Source organism: Lissotriton helveticus, chromosome 5_1 (genome assembly GCF_964261635.1).
Source record: "Lissotriton helveticus chromosome 5_1, aLisHel1.1, whole genome shotgun sequence".
NCBI classification, from domain to species: domain Eukaryota; kingdom Metazoa; phylum Chordata; class Amphibia; order Caudata; family Salamandridae; genus Lissotriton; species Lissotriton helveticus.
In genome coordinates, this window is record NC_136065.1 from 1,945,623,209 (window position 1) to 1,945,646,339 (window position 23,131).

Genomic DNA, 23,131 nt, shown 5'->3' on the forward strand with positions numbered 1-23,131 from the left:
TCCTAGATCTCTGTTTAACACGGATTGCAGCCGGATCCACTGTCGACTCCGACGGCGCCGACGTCGGTACCGAATCCGAAGGCTTAGAAGGATGCTCCAAAGATTTGCTTGGAGCGGGCGACGCCGGTGCTGGAGTCGTCTACTTCAGTGGAGCCGGCGTCGACATCGGCGTCGACCTCGGTGGAGCCGGGTACTGCCACAGCGGAGTCGGGGCCGGCATATACGGCATGAAAGGTGCCGGGGCATAAGAGTGAGGCACACCCAAATTAAATGCCATTGGACCCATGGGACCCAAAGGTGCACAAGAGGGGTACCATGATCTCGAGAATACACCATACATAGCGTTCAGGAACGCTGAAGGATCCTGACCTGGTGCTGGAAAAGGTGGATGATCACCCTCCGGCCCATCTCGAGGCAGATTTGAATCTGGTTCATCAACAGGAGCCGATTCCTCTTCCTCATTAGGAACTTCACCGACCTCTTCTTGAGCCGGAGACGGCGTCGGAGTCGGATCGGAAACCGGAGTCGGATATTGAACTTGCGACTCCGAAGGCGAGGCCTCACCTTCTCCATCCGAAACCTCTAGTGGTGGGATCACCTTCGATTTAATCTTCTTGGGTGATCTCGACCTCGAGCCCGACTTCTCACCCGAATGACGTCGAGATTCAGGTCTCCTTTTCTTATGCTTCTTATGTGACCTCGAAGCATGATCCGACGAACACTTCGAAGCCGACGCCTCTCGAGATCTTGATCTTGACCTCGACTACCTCGAGCGGGATTTTGAAGACTTCTTTCCTTTATCGGCTTTCAGCTTTGCCACAAGAAGCTTGGTCTCCCTTTCTCGCAGGGCCTTTGGGTTAATTTTTTGACACGACGAGCATCCATCTACGTCGTGGTCGGAGCTCAAACACCAAATACAGTCCTGGTGTGGGTCCGTAACGGACATCATCTTCCCGGGCTCCCTGCAGGGTTAAATCCAGTCTTCTTTGTCGACATTATAAGGAGACAAAGAGGCAAGAGAGTAAAGAAACGAAGAAAAACAGTAACAGAGTTACCAAAAGCTACTGAGTATCCCGAAACCGTTAGCGTCGACGCGGAAAAAAGGGAACTGATGTCATCACGCCGGCGTGGGCCTATAGTAGGCGTCGGTGACGTCAGCGGAGTCGCGTGCGATGCCGTGCCTCTATGACGTCCAAGTCCACGTCGGCGCAAAGCTACAAAAATAATTTCCGAATGTTGCTGACGCAAGGGGATATTCACAAGGTGAGGAATCCACACGGCAGATGTATCTATCAGAAAAGCCTCTTTCATTCTGGTTTATCCTCTACATTTTGACCTGACAAAGTATAACGCAAAAGCCTCCTTGATTGGTGGGGAGAGTAGAAGTGACACCATCAGGGACTAAAGAAGCATTACAAAGGCGAAGGGAGAAATGGTTGACAAAACAAAATAAAACCATTTTTGACAGTGCAAGCACTGGGGAAGGCTGAATTGCTGGTATTATAGGCACTGGAGGAGGCTGAGAATGTTGCCGTTGTCATCAACAAAGTACTTGTCTTTTTTTTTTTTAAAACAGTTTTTATTAGTATATAATTTCACGGTATATCTTTAAAAGCAGTATTCCATATAAGCATCTCATATCTTTGTTGATCCCATCTACACAGCTTTTGCTTGTTCACCATTGGATATTTCTAAACACTATCTTAAGTAGTTATCTGTATACATTGTGTTACATGCAAAAGAGTAAATAGGACCCTTCACTTGCACAGCTAGTATACACGCCCTTTGACAGGAGACAACTTGGCATTCGATACCCCTGTTCAGTTCATACCATGACTATGCATCACATAACGTGTGAACAATTATCTTCTAACTAAAACACCCACAACAATAACCCTCGCCCCCACCCTCCCCCCTCAAGCTCGGCGACTAAATATTGCATGATTAAGTATATAGTCCATCACCGCAAGGTTTCCTCTTGTTGCATGCGAACACCAAGCCACTGGTCCAAAGCGACACTCCTGTGAATGTCCCGTGACCCTAGGACCCTTATGCCGCTGCCCTGCACCGGTCCCCACACATTTCCTCCTATGCATCGTAATCCATTATGTCTAGCGCCCCCAGCTCCTCCAGCAATTGATACCACTCCAGTGATATAGGCGTCTTACGCAACCCTCGCTGCTCTTCCCTTTGCAGCTGTGCGCCCTCCGCTCTGCTCCATCTCAGTAACTCATCATACCAGGCCTTCAGCGATGGCGTCCTGCTAGCTTTCCAGTGCATTGTTAGGTTGCGCTTAGCTAAAATGAGTGCCAGATTGTTAAATTTTGCGACCGGACTAGCTTTCTTCCCTTTAGCGCCCAACTCCAGCAGACAGTATTCCGGGCTATCATTGCCCCTCACTGGCGCTATGATAGTTAGTATCGCGCTTATTGCCCCTCAATAACGCCGTAGTTGTGGGCAATTCCACAACATGTGCATCAAGTCCGCCGCTTGTGTATGGCAGCGCGGGCACATATCCGAGTGGTCTGGAACATACGTCTCAGTTTGTATGGCGTCAGATATGCCCAGTACAGAAGCATAAGTTGTATGAACTTAAATTTTGGGTTCCTTGACACCTTCCTAGGGTATTCCACCAACACATCCCACTCCTTATCCCTAAATGCCCGTCCTATGTCCATTTCCTATCTATCCCTTAAAATCCGGAGGGACACTGGTGCCACCTCCCTCATGCCTCTGTACAACCACCTGGTGAGGTGTCTGCCAGTGCCCATCAGATGCTGCATCGTGATCAGCGCATGTGTGGCTGGTTCCACCCCCTATGGTGCCCATGTAGTATGGATATAGTGGGAAAGGCTTGCATGTAGTAAAAACAGAGTGTCTGGCGCTCCGTGCTCTCTCACAAACCCATCATGCGGCATCATAGTACCCTCCTTGAAGAAATCGTCCACTGTGGTCACTCCCACGTCTTCCCATGCTCCTATTCGCCGCTTAGTAATTCTGCCCATCTGTGTTGGGATGCCCAAGAGGGGTATAGTGGGGGCATATGGGGTCGCCTCTTTAGTGTAGCGAAGGGAATGTCTCCAATAAAGTAACGCAATTCTCAGAAGGTGTGGTGCCGACGATGATATCGTGCTATTAGGCAACATAAGTGAATGTAGTTCACCCCTTTGCCATTCTGAGTGTGTCATGCCGATTTCCTGCAGGTTGCAACCCGCCAGCCAGTACGTCACCCACTGCAGTTGGCTCGCGTACCATGTAGGCTTTCATATCGGGGACTCCCAATCCTCCCTGTTTAGTATCTAAATACAACTATGTAAGCCCTATGCGCCGTCTGATCTTACCCCATATTAATTCAATTATCAGGGTGGAGAGCGTTGCGAACGTCCTAAACGGTACCAGTAAAGGTAGGTTGGTGAAAAAATACAACATCCTGGGGAGCACCACCATCTTGGTAATTGCTACCGTCCCCGCCACTGAGGCTGTGTGACCCAGAACTTGATTTGAGACGGCAGTGAATTAATAGCTCTCCCCATGTTACCTTCCAGAAGGCCTTCCGCTGCCCCATATATATTGATCCCAAGATATTTGAAAGTGACAGGCACTATCTGAAACGACCAGTCACCAAAGACTAGTGCACCAGTACGTGCTGCATCTTTAAAATAATAGGCATACAATTTATTTTCCTTGATAGACAATCCAGATAGCTTTTGGAATATGGCGAAAATCGAGGGCACAGGCTCACAGCTAGCATTTAGGTCCCTAAGGTACAATATTATATCATCTGCATACGCAGATACAGTATGTGTAATAGGGCCCTGTACTATTCCCCTATACGCCGCAGCCATTGAATATGCTACTTACCAGTATGCATCTGTTCTTGGCATGTAGGGCTGCTGACATTCATATCTATAGCATAGATCGCCGCCTAGTGTTGGGTCCGGATGATTGCACATTGTTGTCCTGGAAGAGTCTTCGAAGTATCACGAGTTAGGTGGCTCCTCCCCTGGACTACAGTGCGCATGCGCATGGGCATCGACTCCATCCCCAGATTGTTTTTAGCCATTGTGGCGAAGATGGAGTGTAACAGTGTGAGCGATGACCATGCTAAGAGTAAGTTTGAATTCTGCAGCCGCTACAGGCGCCGGGGAGGAGGGCGGGCGATATGAATGTCAGCAGCCCTACATGCCAAGAACAGATGCATACTGGTAAGTAGCATATTCAGTTCGAGGCATGTGGGCTGCTGAATTCATATCTATAGCATAGAATATATAGCAGTCCCTCCATTAACGGCGGCCGCCTGTGCCAGCTGCAGACGTTTGAGAAAGTGTCTTAACAGCCTGCCCCACAGCTGCCTGCTGCTTGGAGTGTACATCTACACAGTAGTGTTTAGTAAATGTGTGTGGTGTAGACCATGTGGCTGCTCTACAAATGTCTTCCAAAGGGATATTACCAAGGAAAGCCATGGAGGCCCCCAACTTGCGGGTGGAGTGGGCTCTGGGGGGGACCGTTAAAGTGTGCTTAGCCTTGTGATAGCAAATTTGAATACACTTAACGATCCACCTGGCTATACCTGCTTTGAGACGTTATGGCAATGAGAAAAGCCACTTTCCATGTGAGGAACTGAATCTTACATGAATGCAGAGGTTCAAATGGGGGACCCATCAATATGGTGAGCACCACATTGAGGTTCCACACAGGAGCTGGCGGGGTCCTGGGAGGGATGACCCGCTTCAGCCCTTCCAGGAACGCCTTAATGGCAGGCACCCTGAAGACAGAGAGATGCTGCCTGTTTTGGAGATAAGGCGCTATGGCGGATAAGTGTATCCGAATGGAAGCGTATGCTAGATTGCATTTGTAAAGATGCAACAAATAGCAGATGATATTAGGAATGGATGCATCGAGCGGGTTGATAGCGTGCTCTGTACAGTAGATGACAAACCGCTGCCATTTCGCTGCATAGCAAGCTCTGGTAGTGGGCTTCCTTGCCTCCCGGATGATGTCCATGCATTCAGGGGGCAAATCAAGGTAGCCAAACTCTAAGACCTCAGGAGCCAGATCGCCAGATTGAGCTGCTGCGGATCTGGATGCTGAATGTCGCCACGGTTCTGCGTTAAGAGCCGGGGTGTGAGGTGCAGTCTTTGATGCAGTACCACAGAGAGTTCGAGGAACGTGGTGTACCATGGTTGTCGCGCCCACGTTGGAGCAACTAGGATGAGCGTCAGCGAGTGTTGCTTTAGCTTTCTTGCCACCAGCAGAATGAGAGGCGCTGGGGGAAAAGCGTACGCAAATTTGCCTGACCAGTTCATCCATATCGCATTGCCCTGCAATAGTGGGTGAGGGAACCTGGCGGCAAAGCTTTGGCATTTTGCGTTTTCCTCCGTGGCAAACAGGTCTATCTCTGGATGACCCCACTGCTGGAAGTACGGGCGGAGTACTGATGGATGTAACTCCCACTCGTGCATCTGGTGGCTGTACCTGCTGAGCAGATCCGCCATCTGATTGTCCGTGCCCGGGAGGTGTTCCGCCATGAGGAAGATGTTCCTCTGAATGGCCCACTTCCACATGCTCTGAGCCAGATGAGACAACTGTGGAGAGTGCGTACCTTCCTGCTTTTGAATGTAGTACATGGCTGTCATGTTGTCCCGCGGATCAACACGACTTTGTTGCACAGATGTACTTTGAAGGACTTGAGAGCCATGAAGATTGCCATCAGCTCTAAGTAGTTGATGTGCATCTTCCGTTGTTGCGTTGTCCATAGTCCCTGCACTGTGTAGTGGAGCACATGAGCCCGCCATCCCTGGAGAGATGCGTCCGTCGTCAGTGTAATCTGTGGCACAGGCTCTTGGAATGGTCGGCCCTTGCAAAGGTTGTGTGGATTCCACCAATGCAGAGAGCTGTAAGCCCGACCCGTCACCAACACTAGGTCGTTTAACTGTCCTTGAGCCTGAGTCCACTGATGCGCCAAGCATTCTTGGAGCGGACGCATATGGAGCCTTGCGTGCGGGACTATGAAGATGCAGGAGGCCATCATGCCGATCAACTGCATGAACACTCTCGCTGGGAGTGAGTGTTGCGGTCTGAACTTTTGGATCAGCGACTGGATGTTGTCGATCCTCGCTGGGTTTGGCTGAGCTGTGGCAGCCAGAGTATTGATCGTCGCGCCTAAATACTGCCGCACATGGGCCGGCTGAAGGTGCGACTTCGGGTAGTTCAGTGTAAATCCTAGACTGTGAAGGAGGTGAATGGTGTGGGACATATCTGCGGCGCACTGCTGGGCTGACTTTGCCTGAACGAGCCAGTCGGCCAGATAAGGGTAGACATGTATACTCTGTCTCCGGAGGTGGGCCGCCACTGTCGCCAGACATTTTGTGAACACTCTGGGAGCAGTGGTCACTCCGAAGGGGAGTACCTTGAACTGGTAATGCCGGTTTTGGATGGTGAACCGGAGGTACTTTCTGTGGGATGGGTGGAGTGGTATGTGAAAGTAAGCATCCTTGAGGTCCAAGGTTGCGAGGAAGTCTCCCCGCTGTAACAAGGTAAGAACCTGCTGCAGTGTCAACATGTGGAAGTGTTCTGAAAGAATGTACTGGTTCAAGGGGCGTAGGTCTAGAATCTGTCTGAGTGAGCCGTCCTTTTTTGGGATTAAGAAGTACAGGGAATAAACCCCTGTGCCTTCTTCCTCCACTGGCACAAGCTCTATTGCGCCTTTTTGCAGCATCACCAGAACCTCCTGCTGCAATAAGTGCAAGTGCTCTGCTGACATAGGACGGTGTTTTGGGGGCATGTTTGGTGGGGTGGATGTCAGCTCCAAACAATAGCCGAACTGGATAAGTTTCCTGACCCACCTGTCTGTGGTGATGGACTTCCAGACTGGCAGGAACTGTTGGAGTCTCCCCCCGACAGGTGTTGGATGGTCGGGGGGCAGTGACAGGGTGTAGGAAGGTAGATCCCTGACTATGGTTGCCCCCAACTTTTTGCCTGGTGTTTTGCTGGTTTTCTGACTTAGTTGACCTGGGACCCTGCTATTCAGGGCCCCAGGCCTACTGCTCTCTCTGTAAAATGGATTCCATGTACCTTAGGTACATATCTAAATTGGATACTGAGTCACCTTATCAGTCCCTGTACAGTGTACCTTAGGTACCCAGGGCATAGGTGTACCCAGGGCCTACCAGGGGCTGCAGCATGTATTATGCCACCCCTGGCTGGCCATCCAAATCTGACACAACTGGCTGCTTGACAGCTGGGGCAAGGTGGTGTAATCACCCTTTGCTTTAGATATAGTATACCTATATCTAACCCTAAAATGGACACACAGATCTCCTATCAGTCACTCCTATGGCAGGCCTTAACAATCCTGAAGGCAGAGTGCTTGGAATCGTGTGAGATGGTGCTCTGGCATGAGCTGAGCCTGTCTGCGGCTTTCGGGATCCATCCCTTAGCCGTTTCCATGATATCGCATACCATATACTCTTAAGTGCATTATAATCCTCGCGGTTAAATGCCAACTCTGGTATCGCTTTATCAAAACATGTCGAGTAAGGTGTCATACGAATTGGAATACTAACCCCTCGCCAATTCTGGCGACGGGGTTAGCATTCCACCCTTCTAGAGGGACACGACATGTATGTAACCCCTAACCCCGGTTAAAGTCAAACAGAGCCTCAGCTCCACAAAATGGATGCTGCCACCGAGACACAAGTCTGCCCTCCTGCTGCTGGGAGTCCTCCCAGAGCAGGAGATAAGGACAAAGGGTTTCCTGCCAGGGGCGGTGCCAGCACCGTCCCAGACAGGGTTTTGTGTATTGTAGGTAGGCAGGGCTTTAGAGGAAGGTGACTACACGTGGCACCCCGGTGCTCACTGTGCATAGGCTGGCTGGAACCAGTTCCAGGGTCACTCCAGACCCTGTGCTGGGGAAAAGCCCGCCAAGGAAGTGGGTGTAACCACCCCCCTCCTAGTCCCACCCCTAGGGCAGGACTTAGTCGCGTGCCAGCCCCTTTTTACAGGATAAAGGTAGGAACTGGCCCCCTTCCAAATCAGATCATCTTTGGAATCAAGACACGACTTTCTGCGAAAGGACTTCAAGATTTCCTTCTTCAAGATTCTCCCTTGTGACTAAGGAGTAGTCACCCTGCATCCGCAGGCACCATCTAAGAACACTGCGGTCTGCTGCAAGTCCTTCCTCCGGAATCCGACTGCCCAGCTCGACGAGAACCGGCTTCCCTGGCACCTCTGACCTCTACCCGCCTCTACAGCCCAGCTGAGAACCGTGGGTGCGACGAGACCTCAAGGGACCGGCCATCTTCAAGACTGCACGACTTCTTTCCAGCAAGCCCGCCGAGTAATCTACTGGTGAGTGCTTTGGGGTCCGAGAAGCCCCGACTCTGAGCAGCCCCAGCTCCGAAGTGCAGCCCCCCAGCATCTCCACGATCTGCGTGGGGCCCTTCTGCTTTCCGCTGCTCACCGCGTTGTTTGGCTACTAGCCCGTTGGCTTGTGGCCTTCCTGACGACGCCCGACGACATTTCTGCTGCTGGTCTGGTTGCTCCAGACTGGCCCTTGCTCCCTTCCAGAAGAGGAGCACCCCGGACCCTCCTGGTCCACTCAAGACGCCATTTTGAGTCCACCGCGTGGGCTTGAATTAGCCAAGGCTTGTTGCCCAATCCTGGGTAACTTCGACGCCGACAACTTCATCCGTCGTGGGACAGCTCGCACCTCCATCCTGGTCGCCGACAACGCCTCCTGGTCCGAGAGACTGCAGAGCCCAGCAGCGCCCACTCACCTGACTGCGGTGACTTCGCCCGGTGCCATCCTGGTGCCCACTTAATCACTGGCTAGTGATTCAAGAACTTGGTCCCCTCTGCTTTCAGGTTTTCTTCTTCCTTGATCCAGGCTTGGATCCCTCGAACTTTTCTTCACTGGTCGCCTGCCAGCAACTTCTTCCTTCCAGGCTCCTGGTCCGGCAACGAGATCCACGACGTCTTTTCAGACCTATGCAGCTGCAGCCCCTGGGCTAGGTAACTTCGGCACTCCGGTGTCCCAGCATAGCCTCACTATCCAAGGGTCAGGATCCACTGTCGTTTTCTCCCTACCAGGTCGGGTTCGCCCGTGAACACTAACTTTGTGAATTCTAGCTTCCATAGACTTTGTCCCGCATCCCGCGTGAGAGTGCACACTCTGCACCCGAGTCCCCTGGGCCTCCTAGTAGTAATCTAACGATTCCCTAGTCCAGTCCTAGCGATTCCAAAGCCTATTAGAACTGTTACTTACCTGCTAGTAATTCGCATTCCACTTTTAGAGTATATGGTTTGTCGTGCCCCTCGGGCATTTGTGTAACGTGCTAACTTAAAAGTATTTTCGTAAGAGTTTTGTTGTGTGCTTAGCTCCCTGTCTCATAAAGAGCCAGGGTAGTCTTGTTATAAATAAATACACTGTTTATTTTCATAACAACTTGTGTGGTGTCCTTTCACTGGGTGTTCAAGGGGTAATGTGATGGTAAAACAGCTGGCTTAACACGCCCTCTAGAGTCTTAGCCTTAGACTGCTCGTATCCACGCTACTAGGATAGCTGGTCTATAAGGTTGACTTACAACCAATCATCAATAAGGGTTGTTTGGACTGATATATAGTGATCACTAGAATAGTGAACACTGCACATCAGGCCAACTTCTCACACAGGGAGTCACTGTTTGTTGGCGGCAGAGGAACGGGAACTGTTGTTGCCTCTGCCTCTACCCTTGGCACTGTTTCCTCTGTATCCACCTCTGCCCTGCTTGCTGTAGGAGGAGTGCGCACCACTTTTATTGAATGGCGTCTGCTGCGACATGTGCCCTCTGTTAACACCTCGATTGTCTGAGCGACGAAAAGTGTTCCCTCTAAATTGCTGTGACTGGAGAGCTCCCATGGACTTGGCAGTCTCGGTATCTTTTTTGATCTTCTCCAGGGTGGTGTCCACCTGTGGACCAAATAACCTGTCTGGATTAACGGGCTGGTTGAGGATAGTAGTCTGCATCTCTGGCTTGAATCCCGAGATGCAGAGCCATGCCTGACTCCTCAACATCACACTAGTGTTGATCGCTCTCGCTGCTGTGTCCGCAACATCCAGCACACACTTTATAGCAGCGTTGGAGATGAGCTTCCCCTCCTGGATAAGCATTTCAGCTCCCTCTTTAAACTGGTCTGGGAGGTGTTGGAACAGCTGCTCTAGGGTGTCATAGTGTGCCCTATCGTATCTGGCCAACAGAGCCTGCGTGTTTGAGATGCGCCATATGTTGGCCGCCTGAGCTGCTACCCTCTTCCCAGATGCCTCCAGCACTTTTGACTCTTTGTCTGGGGGAGGAGCTTCACCCGTGGTTTGGGAGTTTGCCCTCTTGCGGGCATTAGAGACCACCAAAGAGTCCAAAGGCAACTGGCCCCTTATGTAGGTCGGGTCGCCAGGTGCCGGTCTGTATTTCTTCTCAATGCGTGGGTTGACAACCCTTGATCTTGTGGGTTCCTTGAAAATGTCTGCCGCATGCTTAAGGACCCCTTTCAACATTGGGAGACTCTTGACAGTTTTTTCAGCAGTAGAGAAAGTGTCAAAAGGGAAGTCCACCTCCACGGGGTCAGCATGCATTTCCACTTTATGGTTTGTAGCTGCCCTTTCAATTAAGGCATTAAAAGCCGCAGAATCTTCAGTGGGAGACGGCTTGACGTTATAAACCTGAGGATCCTGGACCGTCTGCTGGTCCCCTTGATCACCTGTGTCCATCCATGAGTCCTGTTGCTCATCATGCGCTGTATGAGCAGGAAAATTGTACTCCTCATCCTGCTCCCCTTCATCTCCATCAGAGTATGTGGGTGAAGGTGTTGCACTCCTCCTAGGCTGAGGAAGAATCTGCTCAACCAGAACTGGTGTTTCTGGTGCAGGCTTCTTTCGTTTCAGAGGAATTGTAAACGACTGTAAAGGTTGTGAAGTTATTTTCCTCTTGTATAGCGTGAGTTTCCCGGTGTCGGCATCGATGAAATGCTCCGACCGTTCTTCAACTAAAGGGTGTCGATGACAAAAAGTCCCAGCCGGGTGAGTCGACTTCGACACAGTGTCCTTGGGCACCGACCGCGGTGCAAAGGCCTTCGGCGCCACTTTAGGCGGCAACGTGTAGAGGAGCGGCGCCGAGGTGGTTTTCGGTGGGTCCGCCGGCTTTGGTGCGGAAGGAGTCTTCGGTTCCGATGCCAAAGCCTTGTCCTTAAGGCGCTTGAGGGAGTCCGAGACCTGCTTCGTAAAGGAAGTGGACGGTTTCGTCGATCCGACCGATGTCCTCGGTCCGCCCCCAGGGGAAGACCCGAGCGTGGATGACTTGTGTTTGTCTGGTCGAGGCGCAGGAGCACCCTTGACTGGTGCGCTTCAATCCCCGTCCACGGCCGCAGACGTCGATGCCGACGGCTTCGGACCGACAGGTTTCCCTTTAGGAGTAACGACCCCAGACCATGGCTCTGCGCCCTTCACTGACTTCGCGTCTACGGGCCCCTTGGTCTTCGGCGCGACAGACTGTCCCGTTGGAGGCTCGACAGCCTTCTTGGAGGTCGGCTTGTCCGCCTTGGTTGACACCGGTTCGATGGCCTTCTTCGAGCTTGGCTCCTTGACCACCTTCGGCACCTTTGCGTGGTCGACAGCTTTCATCGGTTTGGAGGCCCCCGAAGACGACGGCGTCGGTGGTGGAGCAGACGTCTTCGGTTTCGATGGCGTGTCGGCCATCTTTGCTTTCATCGATACCGAGGGTTTCAGTTTCGGTTTCATTAATGGCGGCTCCGCGGAGGTCTCCGTAGCCGGGCCGGAAGGCGGGGCCGTGGAGTGAGGAGTAAGGTCTTGGGTAAGGCCGCGTGGCGATCCCGTGACCTGAGCCTTTGTAAGAGTACGAACGGGGCATAGCTCTTCCTCCGAGCTATCTTCCATGGCCCCATATGCTTCGTCGTCGTCCCCTACCTTCTCGACGAGTTCCTCAATGTCTTGACTGTGGATGTCCGCTCCGTAGTCGGACTCGACCTCCACCGGTGTAGGGGAAATCTGGAGGTGACGCACTTGCTCGTCTGCTTCGGGGTCGTCAAAGATGTCCACCGGTGCCGGAGCCGATCGCTGGGCCTCAAGGCACGCCACGCGCCGAAGCTTGATCGTCTTCTTCGACCGAAATCTGGAACAGGCCATACAGTTGGCCTCGTCGTGGTCCGGCGACAGGCACTTGTTGCACACAGGATGGACGTCAATGTGTGGGCACTTGGATCCACACACGGGACATTCCTTGAACAGACTCCGTTCCATGCCGTCGAAGTCTTGCTGCGTCGACTAGGCCCCGATCACCGAAGAGTCACACGACCCCCCGGATATCCGACTCCACGAGCTGGAAGATATACGGGACCGAACGCGAACAATACCGACGGTGCAAAGAAGGCCGTTTGGCCTTGAAAAAGTTCTATCACGATTCCGAACAGGAGACGTCGAAATCACATCCGAACCCAATGGCGGAAAAAAACAATCTGGGGATGGAGTCGATGCCCATGCGCACTGTAGTCCAGGGGAGGATCCACCTATCTCGTGATACTTCGAAGACTCTTCCAGGACAACAATGTGCAATCATCCGGAGCCAACACTAGGCGGCGATCTATGCTATAGATATGAATTTAGCAGCCCACATGCCTCGAACATGTGTATTCTCTGACTCCGCTGTGTTGCTCTCTCCATGCATCCACTATTCCCCACCCGCTTGCCCAGGTTCTCAGCAACGTCGCAGTGTTTCTACTATGTGTGTTGTGTAGCGGTGGGTGGGACCTGTCCATGTCGATGTCTAACACCGCACTGAAATCGCCCCCTATCACCCACGGATATCCCACCCAGTCCGCCAGCAGTATATTCAGACTCTCCCAAAACGTTTCTTGTCCCGCATTAGGCCTATACATTGCCCAGTACAATATGTTCCCCATCAAGCAGCCCATGTAACAACACACATCTTCCTTCCTTGTCAATCTTCTGCTCTAGTAATTTAAAGAGTGTACCATTTCTCAGCCATATCGCGACCTCCTTTGCGAAGGCCGAATAGGACGTAAATAAATAACTGGCCCTTCCACTTCTTGTTCAGCTTCAGCTTCAGTGCCTGTGCTTGGTTTAAGTACGTCTCCTGTAGAAACACCGCATTCACCTTCCTCCTATTCAGTTGTGCGAATAGCCTATGCCTTTTTTTAATAGAGCCTATGCCCCGAACATTCCAGGAGAGACATCTATACACGTCAAAGTGTGCCATCAGCCTTCACACAAAGGGACCACGCAAGACTATATGGACCTTCAAGCCTGTACATCATTTTTCCATTCAATGCTGAGCCCTCTAACAGCAACATTTTCCAATGCTCGGGTCATCAACAAAGTACTTGTCTATGGGAAATTCATCAACAGTTGTAGGCAAACCAGGATCCTAATCAACAAAGCACCTCTCTTCATGCAGGAACTGAAAGGCGAAGACAATGACCATCTTTTTGATAGCACTACTGGGCCCATGAAGGACATGGTGGGGATGGAGTTACAGTGATCAGCAACGGAGGCTTTCTGGTAAATGGTGCCTGTACCGGTGACAGGGTAATTTTCTCTGTAGAATGAAATGAAGACAACTACTCATCAATGACTGGTTCCAGACTGGTTTGCCTTTAAAGAAATGTTTTATTTTTTCGGTGCCACCTGAGAATCCAGAGACACCGCCTTCTTTGACTTAACAGTCCTTTCTCGACATCAATTTTTTTGCTTGATAGTAGGGGGCAGCAGCTGATCAGTTATCTCACCGTTAGAGGCAAGGTATGAGGTTCAGTTAGCTTTCACTGAGAAGATCTTTGTAGACATACTTGCTCTCCAGGGGTGTACTGCCTCCACGTTTGCCGTCATAATTTCCAGAACCAGCCTTCTTTCTCCGTCTTTCAGGGTCTTTGTAGAAAATGTGTTGCATACGTCTCATTTCTTAGGATTGTGACTCTGATGCAGGCAGTAGAGGCATTTAGTATGTGTGCTTCCAGAAAGATCTTCCTTTTGCCACAGGCTTTACAAAGCTTTAAGAGATTTTTCTGCATTAACTCTCCGTGAAAAGTCTTAATCTTCTAATGTAAAACCAGTAGTTTAAGAATTTTTTTTTCAAATACTGAGAAAATACTCCAAATGAAGTGTTTATTCCACTAAACAGTACACTGCAACCAAACACAATGACACTAGCTAACTAGGACCCTGGTTTATAAGGCATTTGGGTAAAATGGCGATAATGCTCCCAGCTTTTAAAAACTCTATAAGACCATACAAATGTGCTATAAATGCTGATAATGTAACTTGCATAATGACCCTACCTTCTCCAGGTTTGGGGTCCCAACCCAGCTTGAGTCCTATTGGAGTAAAAAGGTCTCTGATGAAGCTCTGGAGTTCCTCATAGTAATCGGTGTGGGCTAGCAGGGTGGAAAGGATGCCCAGGTTACAGCTTAAATCACTCCATACCGTATAATTAGGTTCATTTACAAAGGCTTCCATCACTTTAAGAACTTCTACAGTGCTGATCATTCCAGCTCGAGCCTGGAGAGAAGAAGGAACACTGAAAATTACATAGAACAGCCAAAGATGGAATTTCTAAAAAGACACTAAAAGTACTCAAAAGACTGCCTACTGGCTTAAGCAAAGCATGAAGTTGAAATGATCTACTCACCAACTTAACCAACATACTAATTCCTTGCCTCACCACTTAACTCAGAAGCAATCACCATGGGTCTGCATCATATGGCAACATTGGATGTAATGGACAAGTTACTTACCTTAGGTAACACTCTTTCTAATAGAGAATCTAAAAACGGAATCTTCACCTTTTGAATATTCCCCAGGCATCAGATGGATCTAGAAAATCTTTAGCAGCACCCCTGCATGCTGATAGGTGGCGCAATGCAGCTTAGCCTCGACGTCGCTTCGCTCTGAAAGTTATGCACGGAGACCTATATAAGCGGCACTCATGTGAGGTGAAACCAGTTGCTTTCTGCATTGTCCACACCAAAAGACGCAGAATCCACTCTCCAGATGGGCATGGACTAGATTACAGAACTTTAATGGGAGCCTTTTTTATTGAAAGAGTCCAGGTCACAGAACAAGGAAGAAGGGAGGGTGTGAGGAATCTGTGGTTAGATACAGCCTCTTCCAGAAAGAGTGTTATCCGAACGTACGTAACTTGTTCTTCTGAAACAGACTCACCACCTTTCAAATAGATACCAAGCAGTACCTCTCAGGTGGTGTGGCTATAAGCTGGCTAAAACCAAAAAGCCCCGTAGGAAAGAGCAGGCCAAATGCCATTCTCAACTGACCTTGCTGTCCAAACAGGAGGAACATATGAAGAGACACCTATATGTCCAAGACAGGCAGCCCCGCATGCCAATGCATTGATAGCAGCCTGGACTCTTGCTGAGTAAGCACACAAGCCTTCCCGCTTCTTCTTGGCCAGTAAGTACCAGATCTTTTTGCAGAGCACAATTCAGCAAGAGATGGTCATCTTATGCACTGCCATACCTTTCTATATTCCTGTCAATCGAATAAGTTCATCATCCATTTGAAGTTAATTATTGAAATCAGGAGCCCTTTTTGGATCCAACCAATGGGCTCTCTGCTACTTACACGAACGAGGTGGAGTCAAGAACTCCAGAAGTGTGATGTTCTAGCAGACATTAAATTGAGTCACTACTTTGACTACCTTCTGGGTAGCAGCCAGAGAGGCCAGTTGTGTAAAGGTTTGAAAGGCTGGCAAGGACAACAATCTCAGGAGGAAGATAAAAATTCTCAACCATCTCCATGAAATCTCGAGGTGAAGTGTGCGCATGTTATGACGTAGGAACCTGGCCTGCTACTGCGAAAGGAGATCCTCCTGAAGGGAAAGCCAGACCGGAGAACAGATGCTTCTGGCCAGGAGTTTAGGATACGATACTCCCCAGTACCCAACCCCGAGCCACTAAGATGACTCGGGCTCGGTAGGTCTTGATGTTCGATCCCAGCAGCCTGAATGATGCCAGAAGATGAAACATTGGGATCATAGCCCAAATGTCCTGAACAATTTGTTCAGGGGGATAGGTACGAAAGGGCAGGATACTTAACTTTGGTAACTCCTTATCTGGTAGGCACACGATTTAGCTGTAGATTCCATGCCTTTGAATTTCCCAGGAGTCAGACTGTATCCAGAAGATTTACATTTTTTTTCAAGCAATACCTTTGCATGCTGGTAGGCGAAGCCGGTCATCTAAATGTTATGCTGTCTGCCACATCGCTGTGATGTCCGCATCTCCTATATAGAAGCAACCTCGGCACACTGACGTCCGTTACATTACATAAATTTCTATGCCAGCAGAACGGAGCCATGAAGTGCATCGACATTGGTGTGTCTGACATGGAACAGCCCTGACTCTAAAAACCCATCTGCAGTGTGGGGAGGATGGGTCGGTAAGGAATATGCAGCTAGATAATGTCTCTACCAGATAACGTTTTACCAAAGGTAAGTAACTTGTCATTCTGACCAGGGCAGAAGTCCTAAAGAAGAAGTGTGGGAGTGGAGACTAACCAGGTTAGGCAGTATGCAAGTGAAATGACAAGTGCCATCACAGCACATGATGTTACGATGCGTGACATTGCACATGACATCACAGGACGAGACCTCACTCGAAGTGACATCACAAGAAGTGACATCAGATATTAAGACCTCACACACATTTATCAGGTACATCATGAGTACATTTAAGCGCATTATAAGATTTAACAAATTAGATTTGGCGTTGGGGTTGTGCCAAAAAAGTGGCGCAATCCAGACGCAAAATCTGGTCCTAATACATTTATTTTTTTAAACACTGCCACAAAGAAATTAGCAACAAGGAGAAGCATTGTAGCAGATCTCTTATGCATAATTGGTTGCAAAGTCTACATTTTAAAATATTTCACTGGGTTAAGGCATCTGTTGTGAAAGTGCCCAGTAATTTTCAGGGAATAGTAATAATGGTGAGAACTCTGGTGGTTAATGCACCTGCTGGAGGGATCTGTGTTTTGCAAAGTCCCAGATTTGAATCAAAGTAGTAGAAAAAGGTAACGGTGTCTCCTGTAAAGCCCATCATCTAAAACACAGATGACAGATTTTTTATTTTATGCAGGTAGTAACATGGGTTATTGCTTTTAACACAGAGATTCTTTTGTTACCCGCAGTTCATAAATTGTAATCATTCTAAAAGACCACAGTGGGGTATGAAGGACACGTGACTCCTACACCCTGTAACCCTCACTGCTGTCTCATGTAACTCATCTTGTACATTGATTTACACATGTACATGATTTATTGTCAATGTTTAATGTGAATGTTACTTAAAGAGCTCCGATACCCTGCATTGGGCTGCATAGTGCTATAAAAGAAATAAAATAGTGCTATTGAAATTGTTATTTGTGTAAATACTGGGACAGACTAACACACCTGACATTCCTACACCGCATGCATCTATTATATACAAGGACTGAATAAAGGCAAAAGCTGCCTCAAGTAATTGTGAAGAGATAACAAGCTGTGTGCCTTTGTTTCCCCTCAGTGGCATTTACATTTAAGTGTGAATAATTCCAGGCCGCCTTCAGTCAGGGTATTCAAACAAAAGGAGGCCTGATGGCCCCTTAATTTCGGCCCAGCTGGAGGTGACAAAAGCCCCCTCCCGGAGTGCACGTTGCTGATGGGAATCAAAAGCAGACAACTTGTAGGCGCTGCTGAACGTGTCCTGGTGTCTGAAAATAACACCGGACAAGTTAGGCATATCTCTGTGGGGCCCAACTTCTAGGCAGGGGGACAGCATCCACCCTGTGAAGACTGGGTGGACCCCGTGTACCTGCGTTTAACCCCGACTTGGGCCATGCATCTGACCGACATCTAGTCACATACTTCTTACCTTTGAATAGATACCCAAGCAGTCTTTAGTGCGGTCAAGGTAGAATGACAATGTTCTTCTCGGGTCTGGATGGTAGAGTTGCTCCTCTTCCTCAGAGAGGTGCTGAAGAGCAGGTAGAGTGGGCAAGGTGGCAGTTTTCCCCACATGGAAATACGTTACCACCTTTTCTAAGAAAGAGGCCCTAGTGCGAAGCACCAATTTATCAGAGAAGAAGGTCGGGTAAGGAGGCTTGTATGACAGAGCCTGCAATTAGCTCACCCTCCTGGCAGATGCAATTGCCAATAAAAAGGCTGTTTTGATAGTAAGCAGCTGGAGGGGCAATTGGGCAGAGGCTCAAATGGAGCACACATTAGGAAGGTGATAACCAAATGAAGGTCCTACTGAGGCATAATAACAGGAGAAGATGGGAACATATGTGCAAGTCCCGTAAGGAATCCATATACAATGGGAGACTTAATACACAGGATGGGTCTGGTAGCCTCAAAAAGCAGATAGGGCAAAAACGTACCCTCTGAGAGTGCCCAGTGTAGAGCCCTGTTGAGCAGGGGTCAAAATAAAAAGCAGAATGTGAGCAAGGAAAGCAGATAGAGGATCAATAGACCATTCGGTATAATATTTTACAAACTTTTGCCACAGACAGGCGTACACTGTCTTGGTAGAGGGACGCCTGGCTGCCAAAATAACATCACAGACTTTGGGAGGAAGGTGAAATGCTACCAACTGCCGCCGTTCAATCTCCATGCAAGATGGCATAGAGTTGGCAGGTTCGGGAGAAGGACCCTCCCCTGCTGCTGCGACAGAATATCCTCCCAAAGAGGCAGCCTGATTAGAGGATCGATGCTCAGTTGGAGAAGCTTGGGATACCAGACTCTCCATGCCTAGTCCGGTGCCACAAGAATGACTTTGGCCCGGTCGCTTCTGATCTTCTTGTGCACTGTGGACAGGAGTGATTTTGGTGGAAAGGTGTATAGGAGGCCTGAGCTCCACTCGGGATGTAAAGCGTCTCCGAGCAAGTGCCGCCATGGAAAATCCAGTGCGCAAAACTGATGACATTACTTGTTCGACAGAGGCAAACAGATCTAACAATGACACTCCCCGCACCACCTCTAGGTGGAGATGCCATTTGTGATCCCCAAGGCATCAACGGCTGAGTTAATCTACCATGGTGTTCAGAGAACCTGCCAGGTGTTTAGCCACCACGGGTATACACCCTGCTGTGTCAGCCATGTCCAAAGACACAGGGCTTCCTGACAAAGAGTCCGCGACTCCAGCACACCGTCTTTGTTTCAGTACCACATGGCGGTGGTGTTGTCTGTGAACACTTGAACCAGCTTTCCCTTGATGAAAGGGAGGAAGGTTTCCAATGTCCAGGGAATCAGCTGGAGCTCCAGCAAGTTGATGTGGATTCCGGATTCGACCAGAGTCCTCTGAGCTCCACCTCTCCCAGGTAGCTGCCCCATCCCAGAAGTGACGCATCGGTCACTAGTGTGATCTGGTTGGGGAAGAAAGAGGGATCTGCCTCTGGCCCAATCGTGGTAGTTTAGCCACCATTGAAGGTCCTTTGCAGTTCTCTCCAATATCTGGACCATGTCTGAGAGATTGCACTGATGCTGCGCCCACTGGAAATTCAAATTCCACTGCAGAGCCTGCGGATGCATTCTGGCATGGGTCGGCATGAGGCGCAGCAGCCTCAAGAGTCATTCTCACCGAAATCCTTGATATAGGCTGAAACCTCTGTATCAGAGCCTCAATATCCTGGACTCGCCGTTCGGGACGATAGGCCCGAAACTGCACTGTATCCAGAACAGTTCCTACTTTTGCACATTGTTCGTAAACCCCAGCAAATTTATGAGGTGTGCCGTAGTCTGTCGGTGGGAGATGACAGGCTAGGGCGAACTCACCTTCAACAACCAGTCATCGAGATAGGGTGAAGACTGGCACCCCTAATCTGCGCAGATGAGTTGCAACCAAGTCCATCAACTTAGTGAACACCCGAGAGGCACTGGTGAGGCCAAGAGGGAGCACAGTGAATTGAAAGCGCTCTTGGACCACCGTAAACCGCAGGTAGCGCTGATGAGCAGGTAGGACGGGAATGTGAAAACAGGGATCCTGCAAGTCCAGTGCTACCATCCAGTCTCTTGAGTCCAGGGCAGACAAAACCTGAGCTAGAGTGAGCATCTTGAATTTCTCCTTTTTGAGTAAGTAGTTGAGGGCCCGCAGATCTAGGATAGGGTGTAGCCCTTTACCTTCTTCAGAACCATAAATTAGCAGGAACAACAACTACAGCCTACTTCTGGCACCGGAACCTTCTTTAGGACTCCCTTGGCCAAGAGAGTCCTGGCTTCCTCCTTAAGTAAAGTCAGGTGATCTATCAGATGGTCGTAAGCTGGAGGCATGAAGTGAGGGGCAGTCGCGAAGGGAACAGAGAAACCCCCTTTGGACTACCTGAAGGATGCACCTGTCTGAGGTGATGTTTTCCCAGTGGTGGAGGTGATGGCTGATCCTGCCATCAACTGGCGGCCCATGATCTTGAAGAGCTGAACTAAGAAGGCTTGGCGACTAAGGTTTCAGAGGTGGGGGAAGGGGGTGTTAATGGTCTGACCCTACCTCTAGACGCCCAATCCAACGGGGTCAGAACAAGCCATGCCCACGCAGAGGTTGTTGAACTTGCGCTGTCTTGTGGCTGGGGTATGACTTGCCCGGCTCAAAGCCCCTTCGCATAGCCACGAAAGGGGCCAAAGGCAGACTGGGGATAAGTGGCCACTGAGAGGCCAAGGACTTGGCCGTAGCCGGGGGGTCCTTAACCCGTTCTTTCCTCGCGTCGGCCAACTACCTTCTGGGTGCTGCGCACGACCGTTGGCCGACACAGCCCCGCCCACTCCTTAGAACGTCAGCCATGGTAAATGGGTTAAAGTGCTCCAGCGCCGTCTGCCTTGTTTCTGAAGAGACAGGTGCCATCAAAGGGTATGTTCATGAGCCAGGACTGGACATCCCCTGAGAAGCCAGAAGTCCTCAACCAGGCATGGGGTCGAACAGCCACAGTAGATGAAATCACTCTGCCCAGAAAGTTTGTAGTGTCAAGACCACAATGAATGGCGAACTTTGCTGATTTCTCCCTTCTGATACTGCTTGAGAGACTATGGCCCAGGCCTCCTCCGGGACCTGTGGCAGCACTTGCGCAATTGTTTCCCACATAGTGTGAGAGCACGTGTTGTTCACTGACTGCAATGCAAGGCTGGTGGAAGAAAAACTGTTCTTGGCCAGCGGTCCAGCCTCTTGGATTCCCTATTCCGGGTGCGAAAGGGAACGCGCCTTGGGAGGTTGATGCTTGGACCACCAAGCTCTCCGGGGTAGGGTGGTCAGTGAGGAAAGTTGGGTCACTCGGTGCAGGGCGATGGTGGCGGGCACCTGCGCCAGAACCTCTGGCATGAAAACAGATGGAGCTCCTCTGATACGGATGGGCCCATAGGTGCGCCTGCAGGGTCAGGCTGCCAAAACAGGAGGCATATGGCATCATAAAATTCCTTCAGCTGGATGGGGATCGCTCCAGCTCCTGGGAAGGCTTGGAAGCGCAGAGCTGACCCAGGCGCAGCTTCCTAGGAATGAGGCCTAGAATGCTGAGATTCCATTGTGTCAGCCGACAGGCGGGCGAAATCTTAGAGGCACTGGAAATAAACCAGATGTGGGTCCGTCACCAAAATAGTGCAGTGACAGGCGTCACACGGCTTGAAGCCAGATATCTTCTTTGACATGAGGAAAAACGTAAACACCAAAAAGGGGTCGACAAAATACCGAAAAAAGCCTGTCAAAAAGTGACAGAGGGGAGCGCTCTTCAAAGATATGCACTGACTGGCGCGCAAAGAAAAGAACGGACGTCAGCTCGCTGAGGTGGCGCCTCTATAGGCAACGTGGACGTCACAATGGGGCTGACGCAGTCATGCGAGTCAACCAACTGCACCTAACGGCATGCAGGGGTATTGCTAGAAGAAAAATTTTCCGGATCCAGACGGATGTCTGGGAAATTCAAAGGTACGGAATCTGCAGCTAGATGTCTCCGTTAGATCCGCAGTATCCAGAAGGGCTCTGATAAAGGGGAGCATCTGAGAAGTCAGGGGTGGCTTCCGCAAGCTGAAAATGAACCCCAATGATGTCAGGAGGTTCATAGTTGTCTGGATGTGGATGATGACTGTCAGGGGTGAGCCAGCTTTTTGCAGCCAGTTGAGGGACCCTCGACCTCTGAAGATGTGCTGTAACCATCACCAACTTGACCACTCAAGGGGTACTGATAAGTCCAAAGTGGAGTACAGCGAACTGAAAACACTCCTGGCCAACAGTGAATCATAGGTAACATCTGGGGGTTTTCAGTGTGGGGCTGTGGAAACAAGCGTCCTGCAGGTCTAATGCTACCCTCCAGTTTCTAGGAACGAGGACAGAAAACATCTGGGCCAGTGGGAGCATCTTGAATGTCCTTCAGTATGGCATAGTGAGGGCAATCTAAGATGGGATGGAATCATCACTAAGCAGAGGGAGTACTAACCAGTAGCAACAGCTGCCGCTGTCACCATCTCTGTGGGTCCTTTTGTCAAGAGAGCCTGCACTTCTTGCTACACGAGGGACACATGGGACAGACGGTCCTTCATCAGCTGGTCGGACTATGGTGGAAGGTGTGTTGGGGTTGCAAGGAATGATCAGGTGCAACCACGTCAAACAATTTGCAGGATCTACTTGTCCCAAGTTATCGCCTGCCACCCGGGCAGAAATGTCAGATCCTGTCTCCGACATGTTGGTATTGTGCCATCAAGGTCACACACTAAAGAGGCTTGGGGGCTGTGGCAGCAGGGGGGGCTGAAGTTTGGGTTGCACGCTATCCCTGTCTGTGAGTACCATGGCCACGAAAGGGCTAGGGAGATTAATGTACTGATTGGATCTGCTGTTCAGACTGGAAACTACTACTATAGCCACTGAGAGGACAAACCTGTTGATGTGACTGGCATGAAGGAGTAATGAATATGCTACTTACCAGTATGCATCTGTTCTTGGCATGTAGGGCTGCTAACATTCATATCTTAGCATTAGATCGCCGCCTAGTGTTGGGCTCGGATGATTGCACATTGTTGTCCTGGAAGAGTCTTCGAAGTATCCTGAGATAGGTGGCTCCTCCCCTGGACTACAGTGCGCATGGGCATCGGCTCCATCCCCA

General features: G+C 50.1%; 1 protein-coding gene across 1 annotated transcript in view; it reads right to left on the bottom strand.

Annotated features, from left to right (window-relative positions):
• Positions 1 to 23,131, bottom strand: part of NPEPPS (aminopeptidase puromycin sensitive) — a 1,244,137-nt gene that overhangs the window by 217,050 nt on the left and 1,003,956 nt on the right. The window contains exon 17 of the mRNA XM_078645599.1: positions 14,344 to 14,563. Within this exon, the coding sequence (XP_078501725.1) occupies positions 14,344 to 14,563 (220 nt within the window). The remainder of the gene's footprint in view (positions 1 to 14,343; positions 14,564 to 23,131) is intronic.